The 18,903-nt window shown below is 44.7% G+C and overlaps 2 protein-coding genes across 3 annotated transcripts; both read right to left on the bottom strand.

Moving 5' to 3' along the window:
- Positions 1 to 10,044: 10,044 nt before the first annotated feature.
- Positions 10,045 to 11,580, bottom strand: LOC133924102 (protein TAPETUM DETERMINANT 1-like). The gene has a single exon (XM_062369486.1). It carries the CDS (start codon positions 10,669 to 10,671, stop codon positions 10,255 to 10,257), a length of 417 nt encoding a protein of 138 aa, XP_062225470.1. The 5' UTR covers positions 10,672 to 11,580; the 3' UTR covers positions 10,045 to 10,254.
- Positions 11,581 to 11,733: 153 nt separating this feature from the next.
- Positions 11,734 to 14,811, bottom strand: LOC133924101 (ACT domain-containing protein ACR6-like). 2 transcript variants are annotated; one of them, XM_062369484.1, is made up of 4 exons: positions 14,441 to 14,811; positions 13,418 to 13,578; positions 13,252 to 13,319; positions 11,734 to 13,168 (listed from the first exon to the last, which is right to left on the bottom strand). In XM_062369484.1, the coding sequence occupies exons 1-4, from the start codon at positions 14,515 to 14,517 to the stop codon at positions 12,089 to 12,091; spliced, it is 1,386 nt and encodes a 461-aa protein (XP_062225468.1). In that variant the 5' UTR covers positions 14,518 to 14,811; the 3' UTR covers positions 11,734 to 12,088. The 2 variants fall into 2 exon arrangements, with proteins under 2 accessions (XP_062225468.1, XP_062225469.1); XM_062369485.1 differs by lacking the exon at positions 14,441 to 14,811 and adding an exon at positions 13,698 to 14,434.
- Positions 14,812 to 18,903: the final 4,092 nt, after the last annotated feature.

Genomic DNA, 18,903 nt, shown 5'->3' with positions numbered 1-18,903 from the left:
GAGTTGCTGGTCGATCGGCGTGATTGAGAGTAGCACGTACACGGCGGATAGCCATACTAGTCGTGGTCGAGCACGTATGGCTGGTCGCTCAAGCTGGTCGTGACTGATGATCGTGAGTTGGCATGCTTCCATCCTTCTGATCGCTCGGGTGGTCGAGGAGCCTAATCGCGAATTCGGAGTGATCACGCTCGTAATCTAATGATCGGACCCAACACGGGAGAGTAGTACTGCTAGAACGAGCATGCATCTTATGTCCAGCGTAATCTAAGGGATTGGGCAGGTAGCAAGATAATTGGGGCTTGCTTCAATGGAGCTAAACTAACGGCGATGGCATATCTTAATAAAATCGAGTTATTCGGTGATACAGAAGGAAATTGAAGTTATTGGATGGCGAATCATATAACATAGCCAGACTTATTCAATGACAAATTGTTGATTTTCCACGCAGGACTCCAGAAGCACCCGTACGTGTGGGCCTCATCTTTCGATAACCTGCACGAGCACCTCCCGTCAAGAAGAACCTCCCCGCCGGCGACCGCGGCGCCGAGCCGGCCGCTCCGCAACCCACCTCCTCCCGCTCCACCTCCGACATCACCCGCCGGAAAGTCTCCGCGCTGCACGGCAGCACCAGCGGCCCGGCCGCCGGGCGCGGAAACCCGTACTCGGCCTCCGCCTCGTCGAGCAGCGCCCTGAACAGCGGGTGGTTCACGCGCTCAGTGCGCACGGCGAACCGCTCCCTCCCCGGCCCGACCAGCACCGCAAAGCACCCCTCCGGCACCGCCAGCCGCGGCCGCTGGCCGAGGGACCGGCACCGCTCCACGGCCCTGGACAGGAAGCCCTTCTTCTCCTTGCAACGACGCTGCGGAGAAGTGCTCTTGCTCCTGTGGAACTTCTCCATTGACGGATCGGACTAGCAAAGGCAAGCAAGGAGTACGTATATGTACACCGGCAGTGCAGTGCGGTACAAGAAAAACACGTACGTCCCGTGGCATGGGAATCAGCTTCGAATTTCGTGGTCTTCAAGTCAGAACTGATCGAGCTGGTTGCTTAATATTTGGCCCTGTAATTGTCAGAACCGAGCGTTTTTTCGTGTCAACGCTTGACCAAATCACCGATATCATTGTTAGGCCATCTTCCGTGGAGGTGCTTACTTGTTCTTGCCACGTAGAATAGAGAGGAGACTATGATGTAGTATCGATCCGTGCTTAACGAGCACTTTCGAGAAAAAAAGGCTTAAGTAACAGTGTAACTGATATTAGTGACGGATTCGATATCTATCATCTAAACGTGTTATTAATGAGTCGTTATTAGTGATGAGTTATAACCCGTTACTTATGAGATCATAGCTGACATATCATAACATTAAACTATCATTAATAACGATTGAACATCATGGTTGTAACAGTAACCTGTTACTTATGACTAATGACTATTTTTATATGAAAAAAGTTAAAAAATATATTTTTCACCTGAGCCATACCAATGCAGCGGCTCATTGTATATACCCCACAAGTCACACTATTTTTTAAATAGTTTTTCAGTCTACGTTCCGTGGATCACGAACCCACGACCTATCCTCTCACGAGTAGCTCTCTTACCACACCTAACATATAGTTGTGATAGCCATCAGAGATTTTATCCTTTTAACCTTCTTTGCCGAATGTCCATGACCTGTCCATCTATGACTGATTAGTGATAGGTTAAAACCATGACTTGTCACTAATGACTGAATTTTATTGATGGGTCGTAAACTTAATTTGTCACTAATGATTGATTTTATCAAATTTTTTAGATTATAATTTACATATAATTTTTTCATCCAAATTTATATAAATATTTTATGATTTTTTAATATCTCATCCAACCGATTGCAATTTGATAGGTGACTCGAAGTACTTTCAGTAAAACAGGCATAATTTTTGCATACAGATTCTGATTTCGATGTTTTTTTTTGACTCTACGGTCATCTACAGAAAAAGTTACATATGTTTTTCCCCTATTTTATCGGGTTTAGCAAATTTTTTAAGGCTACATTCGGTTTGGAAGATTGAGTTCTCACCCCCTAAAGTTTTTGCATCATTTTCATAACACGCATTTGTGTCCATAGCTGCCACCCCTTATATCAAACTTGAGCAGAAATGTACAATGTTTACTATTCTAGTGCTGCTGAGGTGAGAAAAAATAAGACAAAAATAATAAAAATAATAAAATATTTTTGAATTGGTCATTAGTGAATATAGAATAACTTGGCTTGTTATTTCCTCTTAAAAACCTTGTGGTGATTCTGCTGAAGTTAAAACTATCCACTTTGAAGTTGTTAAATATTCCTGTTGTATTGCAATATGTATTCATTTTCTCAGGTAGTTTTGATGAGAAATCAGCTAAAAGCACCAAAAGATCTAATAATGTATCTCTCCCATCACAATTTGTTTCTCCTTTTCTTTTATTATGTTATTGATTCTATTTATGTGTGGATAAATTCTTACATTTCGTGAACTTAAATTTAACAACTTGTTGACTCTTATTTTGTTACAATTAAATACTCATTTGTCACATTTGTATTCTCATCAAGATTGGGCTTTCAAACTTTCCTTCTATTTCATCCATAAGTCATTGGTGACGGGTCGTAAGTCATTGGTGCTGCAAGAGAAAAATAAAAGAAAAATACTATCATTAGTGACAGATTACAAATTGACCTGTCACTAATGACTTGCCTAGGATGACCTATCACTGATGAGTTTGTCATTAGTAACGGGTTTGAGGGATAGTCTAAATTGTATTTTAATTAATCATCAAGAATGAATTATAACATAATCACATCCATAACGATTAACCGGAATCCAATTTCAGTAGTCCTAGCACATGTTTTTGTACATAAGATCAAAACACATGTCGTTTTAACATATAACATCACAACAAAGCTTAAGAAAGAGCGAGTAATTAAATTATATTACAAGTTCTTAAGCACTTAACCATTTACACAATTTACAACAAAAAGAAAGGTAGGAGGGTAAAGAACAGATTACCTCCTCACTAAAACTAGAAACTACGTAGTGGATAATAACACCTATTAACACCAAAAGTTAGGTAAAGCCATATGCCCTTAGGCTCCGCCCAAAAGTATGCCACACGAGTAGTTTACACTACTCATTCCGGCCACCTATATTGGCAAGCGTGAAGTAGCCAAACCCGAGCTCCTCCTCACTGGTAGCTCCTCCTCACTGGTAGAACCTGAAGAAACAACATGAGTACAAAGGTACTCACAAGACTTAATCTATAATAGGTACATATAAATAACACGACTCTAAGGATTATGCATTGAGTCATTAGCAAAAAATATGCCACAAGGTTAAGTAAATTCTCATGTGTAAGCAACCTTAACACATATGTGTGAGTATTTATACTTAACTCAAAGCATATTTATCCCGCAACATCAACCTGCACATCAATGTAAAAAGAACCATCTTGTATAATCAATAATCCTCAACAACCAAACCCAACATACTATGTCATATCCCCAAATTCGGAAACTCTACGACCAATACAGATGGACAGAAGCATACTCATGACCGAGAACGCAATAATTATAATTGTTCTTATACCTTGTAGGGGGTACAACTTTACTCACACGATTTGGGTCCATCCTCTTGGCTTCCGAGATAACCTTTTTCATACCCAGAACTACCTATTTGTACATGCCCCTATGACACCGGGGTTACCGCGAGCATATCCCGGACACCTTCGTCTCCCCGCTACCTTACTTCTCTTTTATTTTTCTTATGCGTCATAGGGACGCACCATAAGCATCACTAGGGCGTATGATACTTGGCTCATTCATCCATTATCCGAATATGTGGTTGTACGAAAAGTGCTAAAGCCAACGACACCAACAGACGGTTCTTAAACGGTGTAAGTGGTCTATAGCATCCGGGTTCCACTCCCTTCCTACCCCTAGCACCGCCCACATCTCGCCTCATCTCACATCTCATAGATCTCATATCATTATCATTGTAATTGTGAATAATAAGTAAGCCCTAAGCTCTGAACAATGGTTGCACCATTGCTTATCTTCTACCGAGGATCTATGTATTACTAAGCATTTCAAATAATTTGTAAGTTAGACATTAACCATGTGATCAAGGTTACAAGGATATGGATAATCAACAACTCAAGGTAGAGGTAATGCAAATCAATATAGGTTCTACCTATATAAGCCCGACATCGACTTGCTAACCATGCAAATGTACATAAGTGACAACTTATCAATTTAGACTCCATTCAATTCAAACAAGGTGCAATATACTTAGATACTTGCCTTGTTGCTCTGGTGGTTGCCCGATACTGCCCATGCAACACTCACAAAACTCCGGTAGCTCAGCGTCGCCTTCACTTGTTTGGACCGTCATTGCAATGCTCTCTAAACGAATCAAAAATGCAATGTATAAAAAAATGAACAATGGAAAAATGTGTAAATGATGCATGCTTGGATAATAAAATAGCGTCGTATTTTGAAAACATTTGTAAAAGACCAATAAAAGATTAGGGTTTCAAAGTTTGAAACTTCGAATAAGGTAACCTAAGTACACATAGCCTTGAATGGATGGCGGTCAGACTGACGTGCAAGTGGCTGTTAGATCGTGAGCGTCCAGAGAGTTTAGAGCCCTAGTGGTCAGACCGAAGGCATGATGGCGGTCAGACCGCCGACCAACGGTCACATCGACGCTAATGGTGATCTGACTCCTAAATTCAGATATTTTGAATCGACCTACTGGCAGTCAGACTGGCCCTAGTGACGATAAGCCCGCCAGACCCAACCGGCATCACCTTCGTGGGGTTGCCGACGAGGACTCCGATGAAACCTTAGACGAAGAAGGGCACCAAAATACTCCATAGGACTAAGAGAATGTATTCTATGACTGTTCGGACGACATGCACGGTCCGAACATGTAAAACCCCCAAAATGATATCTAGACCTAGTATTCTCTTGGGTTTTGCGGTGAAAATCGAAAAGGCGATCGCCTAGGGCTAGGAAACGACGGAAAAATGATAGGGGGATGTTTACCTCAGTGTAGAGTAACTTTGTATTGGATCGGAATCCTTCAGGAAAGCTTTGATCCACCGATTGGACTCCTGGAGGATGAATAAACTCACGGAGGAAGAAACGACGAGAAAACCTCTCTGGCGGGGAGGAAAGGGGGAAGAAGCTCGGGGAAGTCCTTCAGGAAGCTCGTGGGAGTCCCCACCTCCGATCCCTGACCATCGACACGTTGATGGAGCTCTCTCTCTCTCTATTATTTGTTGGAGTGAGAGAGTGAATCAGAGGGGGAGAGAGGTAAATGAGAGAGAGAGGAGTGAGAGAGACGATCGACCATTTAAAGGAGCCTTTGTGCGCTGACGGTCAGACCGCGAGAAGGGTCGGTTAGACCATGGGAAGCCTATGTGGTTGTCCACCTGACGGTCACCGCGGTTGAGCCCGATCAGACCGCAAGAAGAGTTTTTACTGAATTTTGTTCTAATTTTCCCTCTTTTCTTTCTTCTTTCTTTTCTTCTTTTATCAAAAATATTTAGGATCTTCCTATCTCTTACTATACCATTTTCACTCCCGAAATATACAAAATAATAAGTAATCGTATAAAGCATACCGCTATGATGATTATGCATATTTAGTCCCGTAATTAGTGTTTTGGGACATGATAACGGATCACAACTTAACCCGTTATTAATGACTAATCTAGGATGACTCGTTAATGATGAATTATCATTAATGATGAATTATAACTATGATCCGTCGTTAAGTGTATATCCTTTGTATATTTTTTTATGCAGTGAAAGTGTCAATGCTTAATAGGTGCTTGCTGGATCTGACTACTACCATTTAATAGAAAACATGTAACCGACTAAGCACATACGAAAAGTACTTTCATAAGGGTGCTGAGTGGCGTGGCTATGATATTTCTCCTTAAGCATTCATTCATATACAAGCATCGATCTTGCGTGATGCCTTACTAGCTAGTTACAGTACTGGCTAGATAAATACTAGTTGATGTGATTTTATTTTTATTTTTCCTTACCAACCACGGTAGATAATTTTACAATCTTGCTTAAATTACTTCAGCACGATCCTGTAATTTAAAAATGAATTATCTTGAACCGATATTTGCAGGATTTAAGATACGGACTGGTCATATCGCTATTAAAAACTGTGTGGCGGATCGAGGATTATTAAACTTTAAAGGAAACATAGTTGATCGTCTATACAGTTGACTTGCGTCGTAATCGATTGGTTGGTATATTGTAGAAGATTAGCAAATCTTCTTCTTAGACTAAGTTCCCTACAAAATTGATCTTGGACGTCGATCTTCGGTTAGGACTTAGATACACATGTGTACTAAATTGGAGCTTGTTTGCATGATAATTTTACAATCTTTCAATCTTTCTTAAATTACTTCAAGATTTGATCCTATAAACCTTTTGACAATAAATTATTTTGAAGAGATGATTTGTAGGATTTAAGATCTGGACTGACCATGTATCGCCATTGGAATGCCGTGTGGCGGATCGAGGATTATTAAACTTTAAAGGAGGCATATATAGTTGATAACCTGTATAGTAGACTCGCATAACAGAATGGCAAACTTTCTTCTTAGACTAAGCTGCCTAGAAAATTGATTTTGAATTTCGATCTTGGGTTAGGACTTAGATACACATGTGTACTAAATTGCAGCTTGTTTATATGATAAGATGTGTGGACACTGGGAAACTAAGTAGGAGCACATGTTCCTCTTAGAAAGAGAAGAAGCACATGTAACTCAGATCGAATGCCAGCTTGAGAAGTTTTGACGTTTACTTCTCGTGTCACAAAAAATGTCATTTCGGACATGTACATGTTTTACAAAATGCAACTATGACCATCAATTTAATTGCAATATATTCATAACATATTGCAAAATTATAATATTATGGTACAGCTTTTCTAGACAAATATACTCATATATTTTTTAATACTCAAACTCAAAATATAAATCAACATCGACGTACAAAATTTAGATAGTTTGACTGATTGTTTGCAATGCGAAACGACTTGTATGTAGCATTGTGACTGAAGGGAGTATATGTCAAGAAACAATAATCAAGCAACGCCTCCACTGCGAGATCAAAAATAAACTAGCAAACAAACAAGCGCTGTAATCTCGTGCAGATACGAGACATCATAGACTAATGCTGTAGTAAGTTGAATGGAGTCATCAAGACCAAGGCGGTCTACTGTTAATTATAGTTGACTGCACTGATCGTAATGATGATCGTCCTTTCTTTTCTTTTCTTTTTATTTTATTTTTGAGCGGGAGATCTTCCTTTGAATATTGGCGATATCGGCGAATGGACTCACCAATACCAAGGCTGAATTTTCATCTTCTCCTTTTATTTTCATCCCTTTAATATGAGTTTTTGACATGAAAAAAACCCATGGAGTATTACGACTAAGATGGCTAATAAGGTACATCCTTATAGACACTGTGATTAAGGATGACAATAGGGTTATTTCCTAACTGGAGCACCTAAACTTCCCCATCCCGGATAGAAGAAAATGCCCTCATCCTCATCCCACTCTTGGAAGCCTTTTTCCCATCCCCGCCCCACTCTTGGAAGCCTTTTTCCCATCCCCGCCCCGCCTAGCGAATGGGTACCCAATAGATTCTCATCCCCACTTACAAGCTGAATATGAGGACTAAAAATAGTGGCAACTCCTTGAACATCAGACTTATTTATCAAACTTGACAATCGTCATGTTTGAGATTTTTTTAATTGGATTGCCACGTGCAAACCATGTTGTAGTTTCTCTCCTTTTTCCTTTTATATGACATACACATAGAGTATAGACTCCACATGTAATTGTTTGGGGGCTCTACGGAGACGTGACAGGGCAGGGGAACATCCCTGCTCCCGTTATACCTGCTTGAGGACAAAATACCCCATTTACGGCCCCATGGGGGCAAAAGGAGCCCATCCCCATCCCTTGAGAGGTGAATTACCTGGTGGGAAACATGCCCATTTGACATCCCTAAAACTATGAGAAAAAAAGTCTGATTTGCTTCCCTCAACTATTGTGAAAGTCTTTTCCTCCATCAAGTGCAATACCATATATTGTTTCTCCCCTAACTACCAATATGGCACAACATTCCTCCCAACTCGTTTCCACCCTAGTTTTGCTCCATGTTGGCTCTGGTGTGTCAATGGTTTTGCAGTGGACATCACGTGGCAATCACTCACCAAATAGTAGATTGGGTCCACAAGTCAGTCTCTCATTATCCCCTTCTCTCTTGCCTTACTCCACTTCGGTCATCGCCATTGCTTGATGTGGTAGGCCTGGCACATCTTGATGGCAGTGATCTTGGAGACGGCGTACCACTCTAGATTCAAGTGAGTCAAAGAGGATGAAGGCCTTTGGGATGGGCTACAACGTGAACTTGGGTTAGATGCAGGAGGAGCTGAGGAAGAGAAGTTTGTGGATAGAGCCACACTGATGGTAGCGTCGACAACATTAGTTTGGATCCAGAGGTTGGCAACGATGAAGTTAGCGGGGAAGTGGAGTTGGCGTGGATGCTGCCGACCTTAGCGGCGACGAGGATGACATAGTGGGGTTGCTTTGTGGCAGACCTGGCCAACTGGGCCTCTTAGGCTGGCCCAGCACAGCCCTAGCTAGGCAAGGCCCAGTTATGGCATGACCTGTCAAGCCTAACTAACTAACCAGGCCATGCCATGCCGGCCCAAGTACTAGAGGCTCGACCCACGACACGACCTGTGAGAGACCGTGTCGTGCCAGGCAGCACGGCACTGTGGTAGTGTGGCAGGGTGGCAGCGCGGGGGTGGGGTGGAGGCGCGACGGGGAGCAACACGGTGACAGTGGGCGGGGCGGAGGCGAGCGGGGTGGTGTGGGGCAATCGAGGCTAGGGCAATGCTTAGCTAGGCTAAGTTGGGCCAGCATGGCGTGCTGCGGCCTTGGCCCAGGTGTGCCGAGGTTGTGCTTATAGTAGCGAGCCTCGTGTCGGCCCGATAGGCATGATCCAGTTATCCAACTCTACTCTGTGGCGAAGAAGGCCTCGACGTCGGCTTGGCGGGTGAGGGCAAGCTCGACCTGGGTGCAGATGACGACAATGGTGAAACTGTGGGGGAGAAGGTGATGGAGGGAGCGGATCCACGGAGGGAGAGTAGAGGAGAGAGGAGTCAGATAAGCGGAGCAAAGAGCTAGGGTCAAGACAGGCTTAGGGATGTTGGGGTTTACCGGTGGCGATCATGGTGCCCATGTTGCCGGTGGGAGGATAGGGGTGTGGTGGCCGGAGATGGCTGGATGAGATTTGCCGGACGTGGGATTCGAGGAACATGACGACAGGGGAGGAGAGGGAGGAAAAAGAAAGGCATAGCGTATGGCGTGTGGGCCCCACCATCTTTCAATTTGCTGCTTTTTGTCAAATTTTCTTAGATGTCATCAAGAAAATAGTCTATGTGTGAAAACAATTACCACGTTAGTGCCAACGTGGAGCAAAATCAGGGTGGAAACGAGTGGGGGAGAAATTTGATCTGTTATTGGTAGTTGTTGGAGGAACAATATCTGGTATTGCACTCGAGGGAGGAAAAACAGAGTCTAGGGGATAAAAAGAGATTTTTTTTTTTCCAAACTGCGACGGTCCGGCGTCCTACCTAGTGTTGCATGGTTGGTCCCGGGCGAAAACTCTTCCATGGGCAGTTCAGCTGGCCAACAAGCGAGCGAGCAGGGAAACTGGCAAGGAGAGCCGTGTGCGCGCTGCAGTGGAGCAAGAAACGCTGGTAAGGTTGCGGACATTGCCACGTGATGTGTCGACGTGAAAGCCGCCACGCATCACGGCGTGTCCGCCGCGCTCCTAAATGCCTCAAGCCCACCAAGCTCGAGTCCGTCAGATCTGCTTCTGCTTCTGGGATTTGTGTGTGCAAGGGGTAATGCGAGGCAACAGTACAGAAAGAAAATCACGTTACTTAAGTACTAACACACGAACAGAAAAGAAATAAAAAGAAAAGAAAACTCTATGGCAAAATAATTACCACGCCTACAGAAATGCAGTGCAATCAGAACCGTACAACAGAGCAAAACAAAATTTACACCAAACCTGAAGAAAATGCTCAAGAAATGAACATATTCAACATAATCAAACTCGTTTAGTTACACTTGCAACTCAGCCGGCCGGTGCCTTTGAATTTCTGACGAAAAATTAGTAGTGCGAGCTAGCAGTGCGCCTGGGAGCTGAGGAGCGGGAAGTCCTGCGGCGTCATCCACGCGTAGGTGAACCGCACGGCGCCGCCGCGCGCCGCAAGGGCCCTCCCGCCGCGGAGCAGGCACCGCTCGCCGTCCACGGCGCGGATGGCGCGCGGGTCCACGGCCTCCACGCTGCTGAGGCCGTAGCAGCGCAGCACCACGCGGGACTGCGCGCATCGGCATGCGTTCCGGACCTCCACCGCGTACTCCGGCTTCCCCTCCACCGTTCGCCCCGTTGCGCGCTGCCGCACCACCAGGTCCGCACGCCTGCACCTCGGCGGTGCTCCTGCGGCAGCGCCGGCGCCGGCGCCGGAGACCAGGGCGAGGACTGCAAGGACGAGGAGGAGAGAATAGAGGAGCGCCGGGGCTGCTCTTGGTTTCGCCATGGGGCTTGGCGAGCGGTACAAGAATGGAGGTGTGGCTATTTATTCAGTGATGAACTGAGACTGAAGTGTGAGTGTGAATGGGATAAGTAGCCTAAGCACTGGGGACAACGCAGGTGAAGGGGGGCATGAGCATGGCAGTGCGGGGGCAGCCCATGCATGCCTGCATGGTCCAGGCGGCGGGCCGTCTGGCAGGGATCGACGACAACGGCATGTGAGTGTGTGAGCTTGCGTCCACACGGCGCTCGGCGGGCGCCTATGTCTGACTAGCTCGGCGGTGGCACATGGGGTGCGCGCGGAGGAGGAGCACGGCCACAGCCGCACACAGGTGGTGGTGGGGTGATCCACTCCATTGATCGGGTACTTCGTCTTGCCCGGGCCCCAGAGAAATAGAGAAACTGATCAGGTACTCCACCGTGGAAATGCCAGGACCGTCTGCATCGCGGGAACTCCACGCAAAGTTGCAGGGGATGGCAGAAAATCGCCGCACGTCGTATGGTAGGTAGCAAAAATGTGAGCAGCAGCGCAGATAGAGGTTATTCGTCAGTGCTCTGAAGATTAATCTGTTCCAAGAGCAACTCATGTTCATCTGCTCCGTCGGTCAGTCAGACACCCTGCCGTACGTACATTGGATGCTGCTTCTGATAAACGACCCATCCTGAATCTCTGCCCGTTTTGGAGGAGTGAATCCTGGTCACAAACGTAACCAAACAAAGCAGAGATAGGAATCTGAGGTTGCTGATGTTGCTTCGATACCTCAACTTGTTTCAGAAAAGAAAAAGTTCAGTAACTCAATCAAGTAGCCATCCAATCTGAAAGTTCAGCAACTGCTTCCAAGCTGCTTTGGTCACTCGATCTATGACAAATTGGAAAGTATTGACGAATTTTGATTTCATCATGCGGCACGTGGGACTGTGGGAGTGATCGATGTTGTTATCCAGCACCGTTCTTCCACCTCAGTTACCTGGCGGCAAGACTTTCCAGGCATTTGCATGTTGCAGATACCACTTGCTTGTGCAGATACTTCTTGCAGACTGCTTCTGCATTCCAGACACAAACACAGAATGGCTACAGCATTCAAAAGTTCCTCCTTTTCTTCTTCTTTTCCTTGTATTCTCTCCCCCTACAAGAATATGTATGAACATATGTACAAGATGAGTATTTACATAAGTAACATACCCTACTTCCAGTGTACTCCTGGCACTATTTTTTGGGGAGCTAACTTAGCATTTCTTCATCAACTTTCTACTATGTAAAGCCTTACCAACATATTTACACTGAAACATATATCATCACCATCCAGGACCATATTTACAGCGAAATCTGTTGTCTGTCTAAAGATAAATTTACCATAAACTGCCGAGAACCTGTGGAATTTTTTTTTTTAACCAAGTGTGGTATATATGCATATCAGTGTATATTACGAGTAGAGCTTGATGATTCCCAAGTTCTGGAACGGCCGGTAGAACTTGAACAGGTTCCCGAATATGAACGCCGTCGTGCCGGCGCCGGCGGCGTTGGCGTCCGTGTCCTTGCCCTTGCCGCGGCCGTCGCCGGCGAACGGGTTGTGCTTGACCCGCAGCGTGGCCTCACCGATCTGCGCGCGGATGGCCTCGATGGTCTTGGCCTCCACGGGGTGGCCCTGCGGGTCGGACAGGTAGAACGTGTCCACCGCCTCGCCGCCCTCCGACGAGATCTCGGCGCGACGGATGGTGAGACCATTCTCGCGGAAGATACGAGTGATGTCGGAGAGCAGACCCGTGCGGTCGCCCGTCCGCACCTCCAGCTCCAGGCCCTCGTTGGTGCGGCGCTCGATGGCGGCCTCGAGGCAGTGGACGAGCCGCTGGCGCTCGGCCTCGGAGCGGACGGGGTGGCCGTCGACGTGGCGGATGTAGTACTCCTGGTATGCGCCACCGCATGGCTCCGCGCTGACTGTGCCGTGATGCACCACGTACTGCATGTCGGTGATGGTGCACACCGTGTCGAACAGCAGCTTGGGCCGGTCGCGGCACCGGACCACCACGGCCGTGTACCGGCGCTCGGCGCACGGCGTCACGGACACCTCCGTCCGCGACGGGCAGGACGACTCCGCGCTGGCACCAGCTGCGGGAGTGTGGCCCCGGTCGTCGAACATCATCTGGTGCAGCCGGCGCTCCTTGTGCGCCAGGCTGCCCCCCGGCGCGGCCGCGGCGCGCACTTTGCTCTGCCCGCGTAGCAGGTTCCCGAGGCGCGCGCTGATGTCGGCTATGCGGCCCCCGTCCTCGATGGCGCCCCCGGTGCCGGCGTCCGTGACGTGCACGACGGCAGCGACGAGCGTGTTGTGCGTCCACAGCTCGGCGCTCCGGACCGCGCAGCGCATGCCGGCGAGCACCGCGCACACCTCGGAGAGCAGGCCTGGGCGGTCGGTGCCGGTGAGCTCGATGGAGGTGTACTCCTCCGACGGCACGATGCCCACCGTGTTGCGCGCCTCCGGGTAGTACCAGTCGTCCGCCTCCAGCGTCTGCGGCATCAATTCAACTCCATCAGGCTCCGGGACAAATCAGACCAGAACCACAGAATTCAGTGGAGGAATCGGCCGATTACCGTCTGGATGTAGGAGATGGTGGGCTCGTCGAGGACCTTGTTGCCGTCACGATCGGTGACATTGAACACTGAAGATTACAAAGAAAAAAAAAAGATCATTTTTTCAGACAAAAAATAATTTACAATTTGTCAGAGTGGCAAAGTAACACGGTGATTGCATGCTGACCGTCCATGAACCAGCTGCCGTCGGAGGAGAAGTAGGCCTTGCGGATGACGAAGTTGAGGTCGGCGATGACCTGGATGACGGCGAGGAGCGTGCCGTGGCTGTTCACGCTGTCCACCCGGATCACAGTCGCGTCGTCGGAGGCTTCGTTGTCGATTACAACCCTGTGAATTTGGTCCAGGAGACATCGATTGCACAGCACATGTCAGTAATCAATCAGAGCAAAGGGGAACCCAAACAAAATAGAACCAAAAAAAAGGAGAGAAAAAAAGGAAGGGCGGACCTAAATCCTTTCGGGGTGCAAAACAGAGAAAGAACAGAGGAGCATGCTCCAGTCCAGGGACAACTTGAATTTTTGTTTCCCCTAAAAAAACTTGAATTTTTGTTTCCTTCTTTGAGCGAAGATAACTTGAAAGTTTGAACATTCAAGGACAAAGCTTCTTCAGTAGAACCGAAGTTGCGTGGAAGCAGAACACACGAAAAACTGAAGAAAGAAAACTGAAACGACTTGTCCTATCATTACCGGCGTTTGAAAACTACTGTTATAGAGATTTATACCAACATAGATGCCAGTTCAGTACTAAAATTTGTCCCTAATTTTTTTTTTTGTTACAAATGGTTTGGTTCTTATCGTTTTGTCTTCTCATACCCCATTTGTTGGGTATTCAAATGTTGATTGTAATAAGCTACTCTTAGATGCAAAATAGCCATCCATATGCACCGTGCGGTGTAGAGGCTAGAATAAATCTATCCCCTTCTTAAAAAAAAACTGAAATGACGAAACGATTGTTCCTTGCAAGGAACGACGAGACAAGAACTGGATAATAATAACAATACAAGGGGATGAAAGAATCTGGCATAGTCAAGGAGCCTTGTTTCTCGAAAAAAAAAGGGAACTTTGTTACAGCGGCGGCGGCAACAGAGGAAGGAAAAAAGCAAGGAAAACTACACGATTCAGAGGAAAGACCAAAGAGAAAAAAAATACCCTTGACGAAGCAAGAAGCCGGCAATCGATTGATCGCTCACCTGGGTGGGTTCATCCCCCTGACGAGTTTGGCGTACTCGTCGTGGTCATCCATCCTCGCCGCCGCCGTGAGAGCCATGGCGACCGAGCCCTCACTCGCATCAACAGCTTCAGAGGCGCTGGCAAGAGTGGGGGAGCTAGAGCGAGTGCTTACTGCTCAGTTCGTCGTGCCGGCCTGGCCCGGACAGGCTCGGAATGGCTCTGGTCGTGTCCGGAGACGACGATGCCTGCCTGGTCTACTCTATTCTACTCTGGGAGAGCTGACGCTGATGCATTCTCCTCTTCGTGTATAACGGGGTAGCTAGCCATATATATGCCGCGAGTTAGATTTAGTCAGGCTGTTAACCCGTTGTTTTAACCTGATAATATTGATTTTTGGATTTATGTTATGTCCTTGTGTGATGCCCCTCGTGCTTAATTTGCTGATTTATGAGATTTTTTAAGATAAAACAATTGGAAACAAGGTGCCACTTGTCAGGATCAAAAGTGCAAGATATTTAAACCACCACTTGCCCTCATCCCTTTCTTCTTTCTTCTTAGCTTTGCATTGCAGTGTAGTTGTTTACACGGGTAAGTTTTGGGAATGAAAAAGCTAGGATTTCTGATATATTTCCTTGCATAGTTCTTAGTATTCTTACTGGGCTTGTGGTATGCATTCTTTTTTATATGACTTGTCAAATTATATTCCCCGGAAAAGGAACTTGTCAAATTATATAAATAGTAGACAAATATTAGGAGTGTGTGTAGAAAAAGAATGAAATGCGTCCACGTGTTATTTCTGGTTAGCTGGTGAGGCTTTTCTCTTTGGTACAGTGATACGCCACCACAAAAAAGGTGCTATTTGTTGCTTTATGTTTTCATACCATTTCAATGATGAGTGAAATGAGGAAATATCTAGATTGCCCGTTGCAACGCTACACATCAACAAGGCCTAAAATCCTTCAATCTCAGGAATCAAAAAAGGAAATGTGGGATGGGAGACTACACACGGTTTATAGGAAATGAAAGATCGAAGAGTATTTTCGTTTCTAAAAGAAAAAGGATAGAAGAGGTTCTTCATGAATCGAAAAATGAGCCGATGGTCGGGTGCCGTGCGCAAGATCCGGTCTCAGCAATTTAGAAAATCTTTAAACTTATTAAAGAATCCAAGATACAACTATAATCACTATCACTTAATCACTATATTCACATAAAAACGATAAACAATCAAGGTTGTACAAGACTACAAGTGTATCCCAACAAATATATCTTGTTATTTTATACATCCATTCCATATATTCAAAGAGCAATACTGCTTGAACGTACAAAAGTTTAACTACATGCTTTACATATCGAGACTAAAGATGCAGTTCATACAACCATAGTCACAATTTTCCTAGATCTGCCCCTGCCTAACAAAGTTCTGCTCATTCAATTAAAGGAGAAGAAAAGAAGGCAAAGCTCATCCTTTCTGGCTTTTGAGAAAACCCAAAAGCCATTTCCATTCTACATCTTTCTCTCCTCTTAGTTTGAAGGGTTAGCTGGACGGCCACCTTCCACACACACATACACGTTGCCATTGGTGGAAAATGAAAATTAACATGTACTAGCCTTTGAGCCTTTTGACTAGTAATATGTACTCTTGTGCAATTGGATCATCTTGATATAACAATGAGACTTAATAAAATATTTTTTATAAAAAAAATATAGATTGTATTTTCCCTTTGAAAAACACGTGGTGTGCAATCGACGAATGAATACAATCGGGTTGGCTCCAACTTGGCTTTCCTTTTCATTCTCTATGTGTGTTCAAAGCAAGCAGAGGAGATTGGTCGTCGTTGTCCATTAGAATCTCGTAGAGTCCTTGGAATCACGGTGTCCTAGCTTTGGTGGCTCTTTCGTCGTTCACAGGCATGCTTGCTTGCCTGATAATTCAAGTGATCTATATTTGTTGTGGCTCAATTTGATCCATGTTCTCAAATTTTGGCGCTTGCTGCCCACTAGTTTTTAGTTCTAGGACTAGCTTGATACCGATCTCTTTCTTCTTTGAATGCCAACTCTCTTGGCAATTTTTTCTCTTAGAATTGCGCACCTCAAATTTTATCAGATTTACATATATAGTATTAGATTGTTTCAAGAGATGGAGTCCTTCTGAAATTGTTATGTAAAGCATTATTAGTTCAAAAGGACCATGCCGAATATCCACGGGTTTATTCTGAAATGCCAAGTTTTTGGCACTATAATATATTTACCAACAGCTCTTAATTTAGCCCGCAAAAATTCATTTGATTTCACAAATCGCATAACACGGTTTCTAAATTTCCATATGGTAGTCATAGCAAATAAATGACAAGTTGCCTGGCTTTCATAAAGTCTATAAAGTACCATTTGGACCCATAATGCCGATTGCCGAAAGTAATCAAAACATGCTTATATATGTTGACTGCAGAGTCTTGCAGTGGAGTACAAAAGTGATAACACTATGGACCTAACTTGCACGGTTAAGCAAGTTTATTATTCTAAGTTGCACAATTCAATAATCCTAGTGATACTTTTTGTGCCCTGCCTGGTTATCTTTCGCTAATCGCTGATTGGTGGATGGATTAAGCAGGAGTGTGGTTAAGCACAGATAACCTGGCTAGCAGAACACAAAAAGTATGAATCATCTTCTTTTTTTTCCTGGAACAAGATACATACTCCATTAAACTTGAAACTTATGTCATAGACTTATCATCATTTTTATGTTGCATTTAAGAACTAATTATATATTCTGGAAACAAAATGGACATACTTTTTCCATGGAAACATATCGCTCGACTTATCACGAAACTCCATGTATTGTTGTGTTCTTCACATGCTTAATTTTAGAGCCATGTCAATCATTTGCATTTTTAACCGTACCGATGCCCATAGAACACGAAACCATCGAAACAAGTGGGGTTTGATGGAGTTCGTCCCGTCAATATTATGATTCTATTTCAGCATTTTGGTCAAGAAAAAGTCGTACAAGTTGTCATATCTTGACCTCAAATTAAGAGCTTGTTCTACCAAACTTGCACCGGAGGACAAGGCATCGAAACGGCAAATATATATTTGCGCGGGACCAACTAAGCTGCATGTTTCAGACGAAAAAGTAAACATTCACACTACACATAGAATACTCCAGTGAAGTAGTGCAAAGTTTGCAGATAATCTATTCGAATTCGCTTTACAGATTATACTTCCCTTTGACAATAGCCTCTTACCATACATCCTAGCCGGGCTGGTTTCATGCAGAAATGCATGATACAGTTCAATAAAATTTCTACTCATAAAAAGTTATAAGGACAAACGGATATTTCAATTATACATCCCTTGACAACAGTCTCTCACCGCACATCCTAGCACAACGAAATTAGAATGACACTCTTAAATATTGCTTTTGCAATAATAACGAAAGTATTTAACATCTCTTTTTTTGACTGCCAATTTACTAGATCAATATGGCAAATAGTGTGGATAGCCTTTGGGATAAACACACCCAAAATCGTTGATCACATGATTAAGGACTGATTTGGGAATGTAGTTCTTACATATAATAAAAAAATCTTGGTCGGTGTGCTCACTCTATGTTGGACTATATGGCTATAACACAATGATGTTGTATCTGATAAAAATACAATTACATTTTTATGCAGGCAATTTTCAGAAACACTTATTTTGCTGAGATGCTGGAGATTGTTACAGAAGTAGGAAGAAAGCGAGGATATATGCACAGCGTGCCGAGCATTGGAGGGGGTCATTATGAAATTATTTGCCAACTATGGGTGGCAATGTAGCAATAAGTTGTGTTTTGTATGATATGTCATACCTCTTGCGGCCTATTATTTGCTTTGTTCAAATTTTAGACTAAGGTTGATATTATGCACTAATGAATCAGACCGTGTCCATCTCACGATACAGAGGCTGGAAAATGTATCGATTTTCTAAATAAAACCATACATCCTAGCCGGCTTGTTTCATGCAGGACTGCGTGCAGGATGCAGTTCACTAAAACTTTCTAATCAGAAAAATGATAAGAACATACATACATATATTTTCCAACCTAATGAATCTTAAACACATGTCATTTTCTCGGCCGTTACTGATAGTCGTCACAGGATTCCGGTTTCAGTGATCACCACTGTCACGTGTCCAACAAAGGCCAAACGGACACAGTACCCTCTCTTCAGAATTATCTATGAAAATGTGGTTAGCTAGTATAGATTCGAGAACCCTAGCTACGTGTATGTACCTGCCACTGCCAGGAGAGAAGGTATTCAAATCATCTGGTTGTCACTATCCACCTTTTGTTACCAAATTAAGGTGCCATTTTTTCTTTGATCTTCTGCTAGGTAGACACATCAGCTAACCAACTTCTACCAGCGGCTACAGTGACAGCCCACAAACGATGCCCACGCACGTCAACGGTCCCTGAACCTTTTTGTTTCGATGAAATTGGGATGGC

The sequence above is a fragment of the Phragmites australis genome, chromosome 7 (genome assembly GCF_958298935.1).
Source record: "Phragmites australis chromosome 7, lpPhrAust1.1, whole genome shotgun sequence".
NCBI lineage: Eukaryota > Viridiplantae > Streptophyta > Magnoliopsida > Poales > Poaceae > Phragmites > Phragmites australis.
The sequence above is the reverse complement of the archived record's forward strand: the minus strand, read 5'-3'. Positions and strand labels throughout refer to the sequence as shown.

What these genes read in the sequence shown, in the direction of transcription:
- LOC133924102 (XM_062369486.1), bottom strand. Translation starts at nt 10,671, where the DNA reads ATGGCGAAACCAAGAGCAGCCCCGGCGCTCCTCTATTCTCTCCTCCTC.
- LOC133924101 (XM_062369484.1), bottom strand. Translation starts at nt 14,517, where the DNA reads ATGGCTCTCACGGCGGCGGCGAGGATGGATGACCACGACGAGTACGCC. An exon ending in AGGGGGATGAACCCACCCAG is followed by an intron (nt 13,579 to 14,440) that starts GTGAGCGATCAA and finishes CCAAATTCACAG; the next exon opens with GGTTGTAATCGACAACGAAG. An exon ending in CCATCTCCTACATCCAGACG is followed by an intron (nt 13,169 to 13,251) that starts GTAATCGGCCGA and finishes TTGATGCCGCAG; the next exon opens with ACGCTGGAGGCGGACGACTG.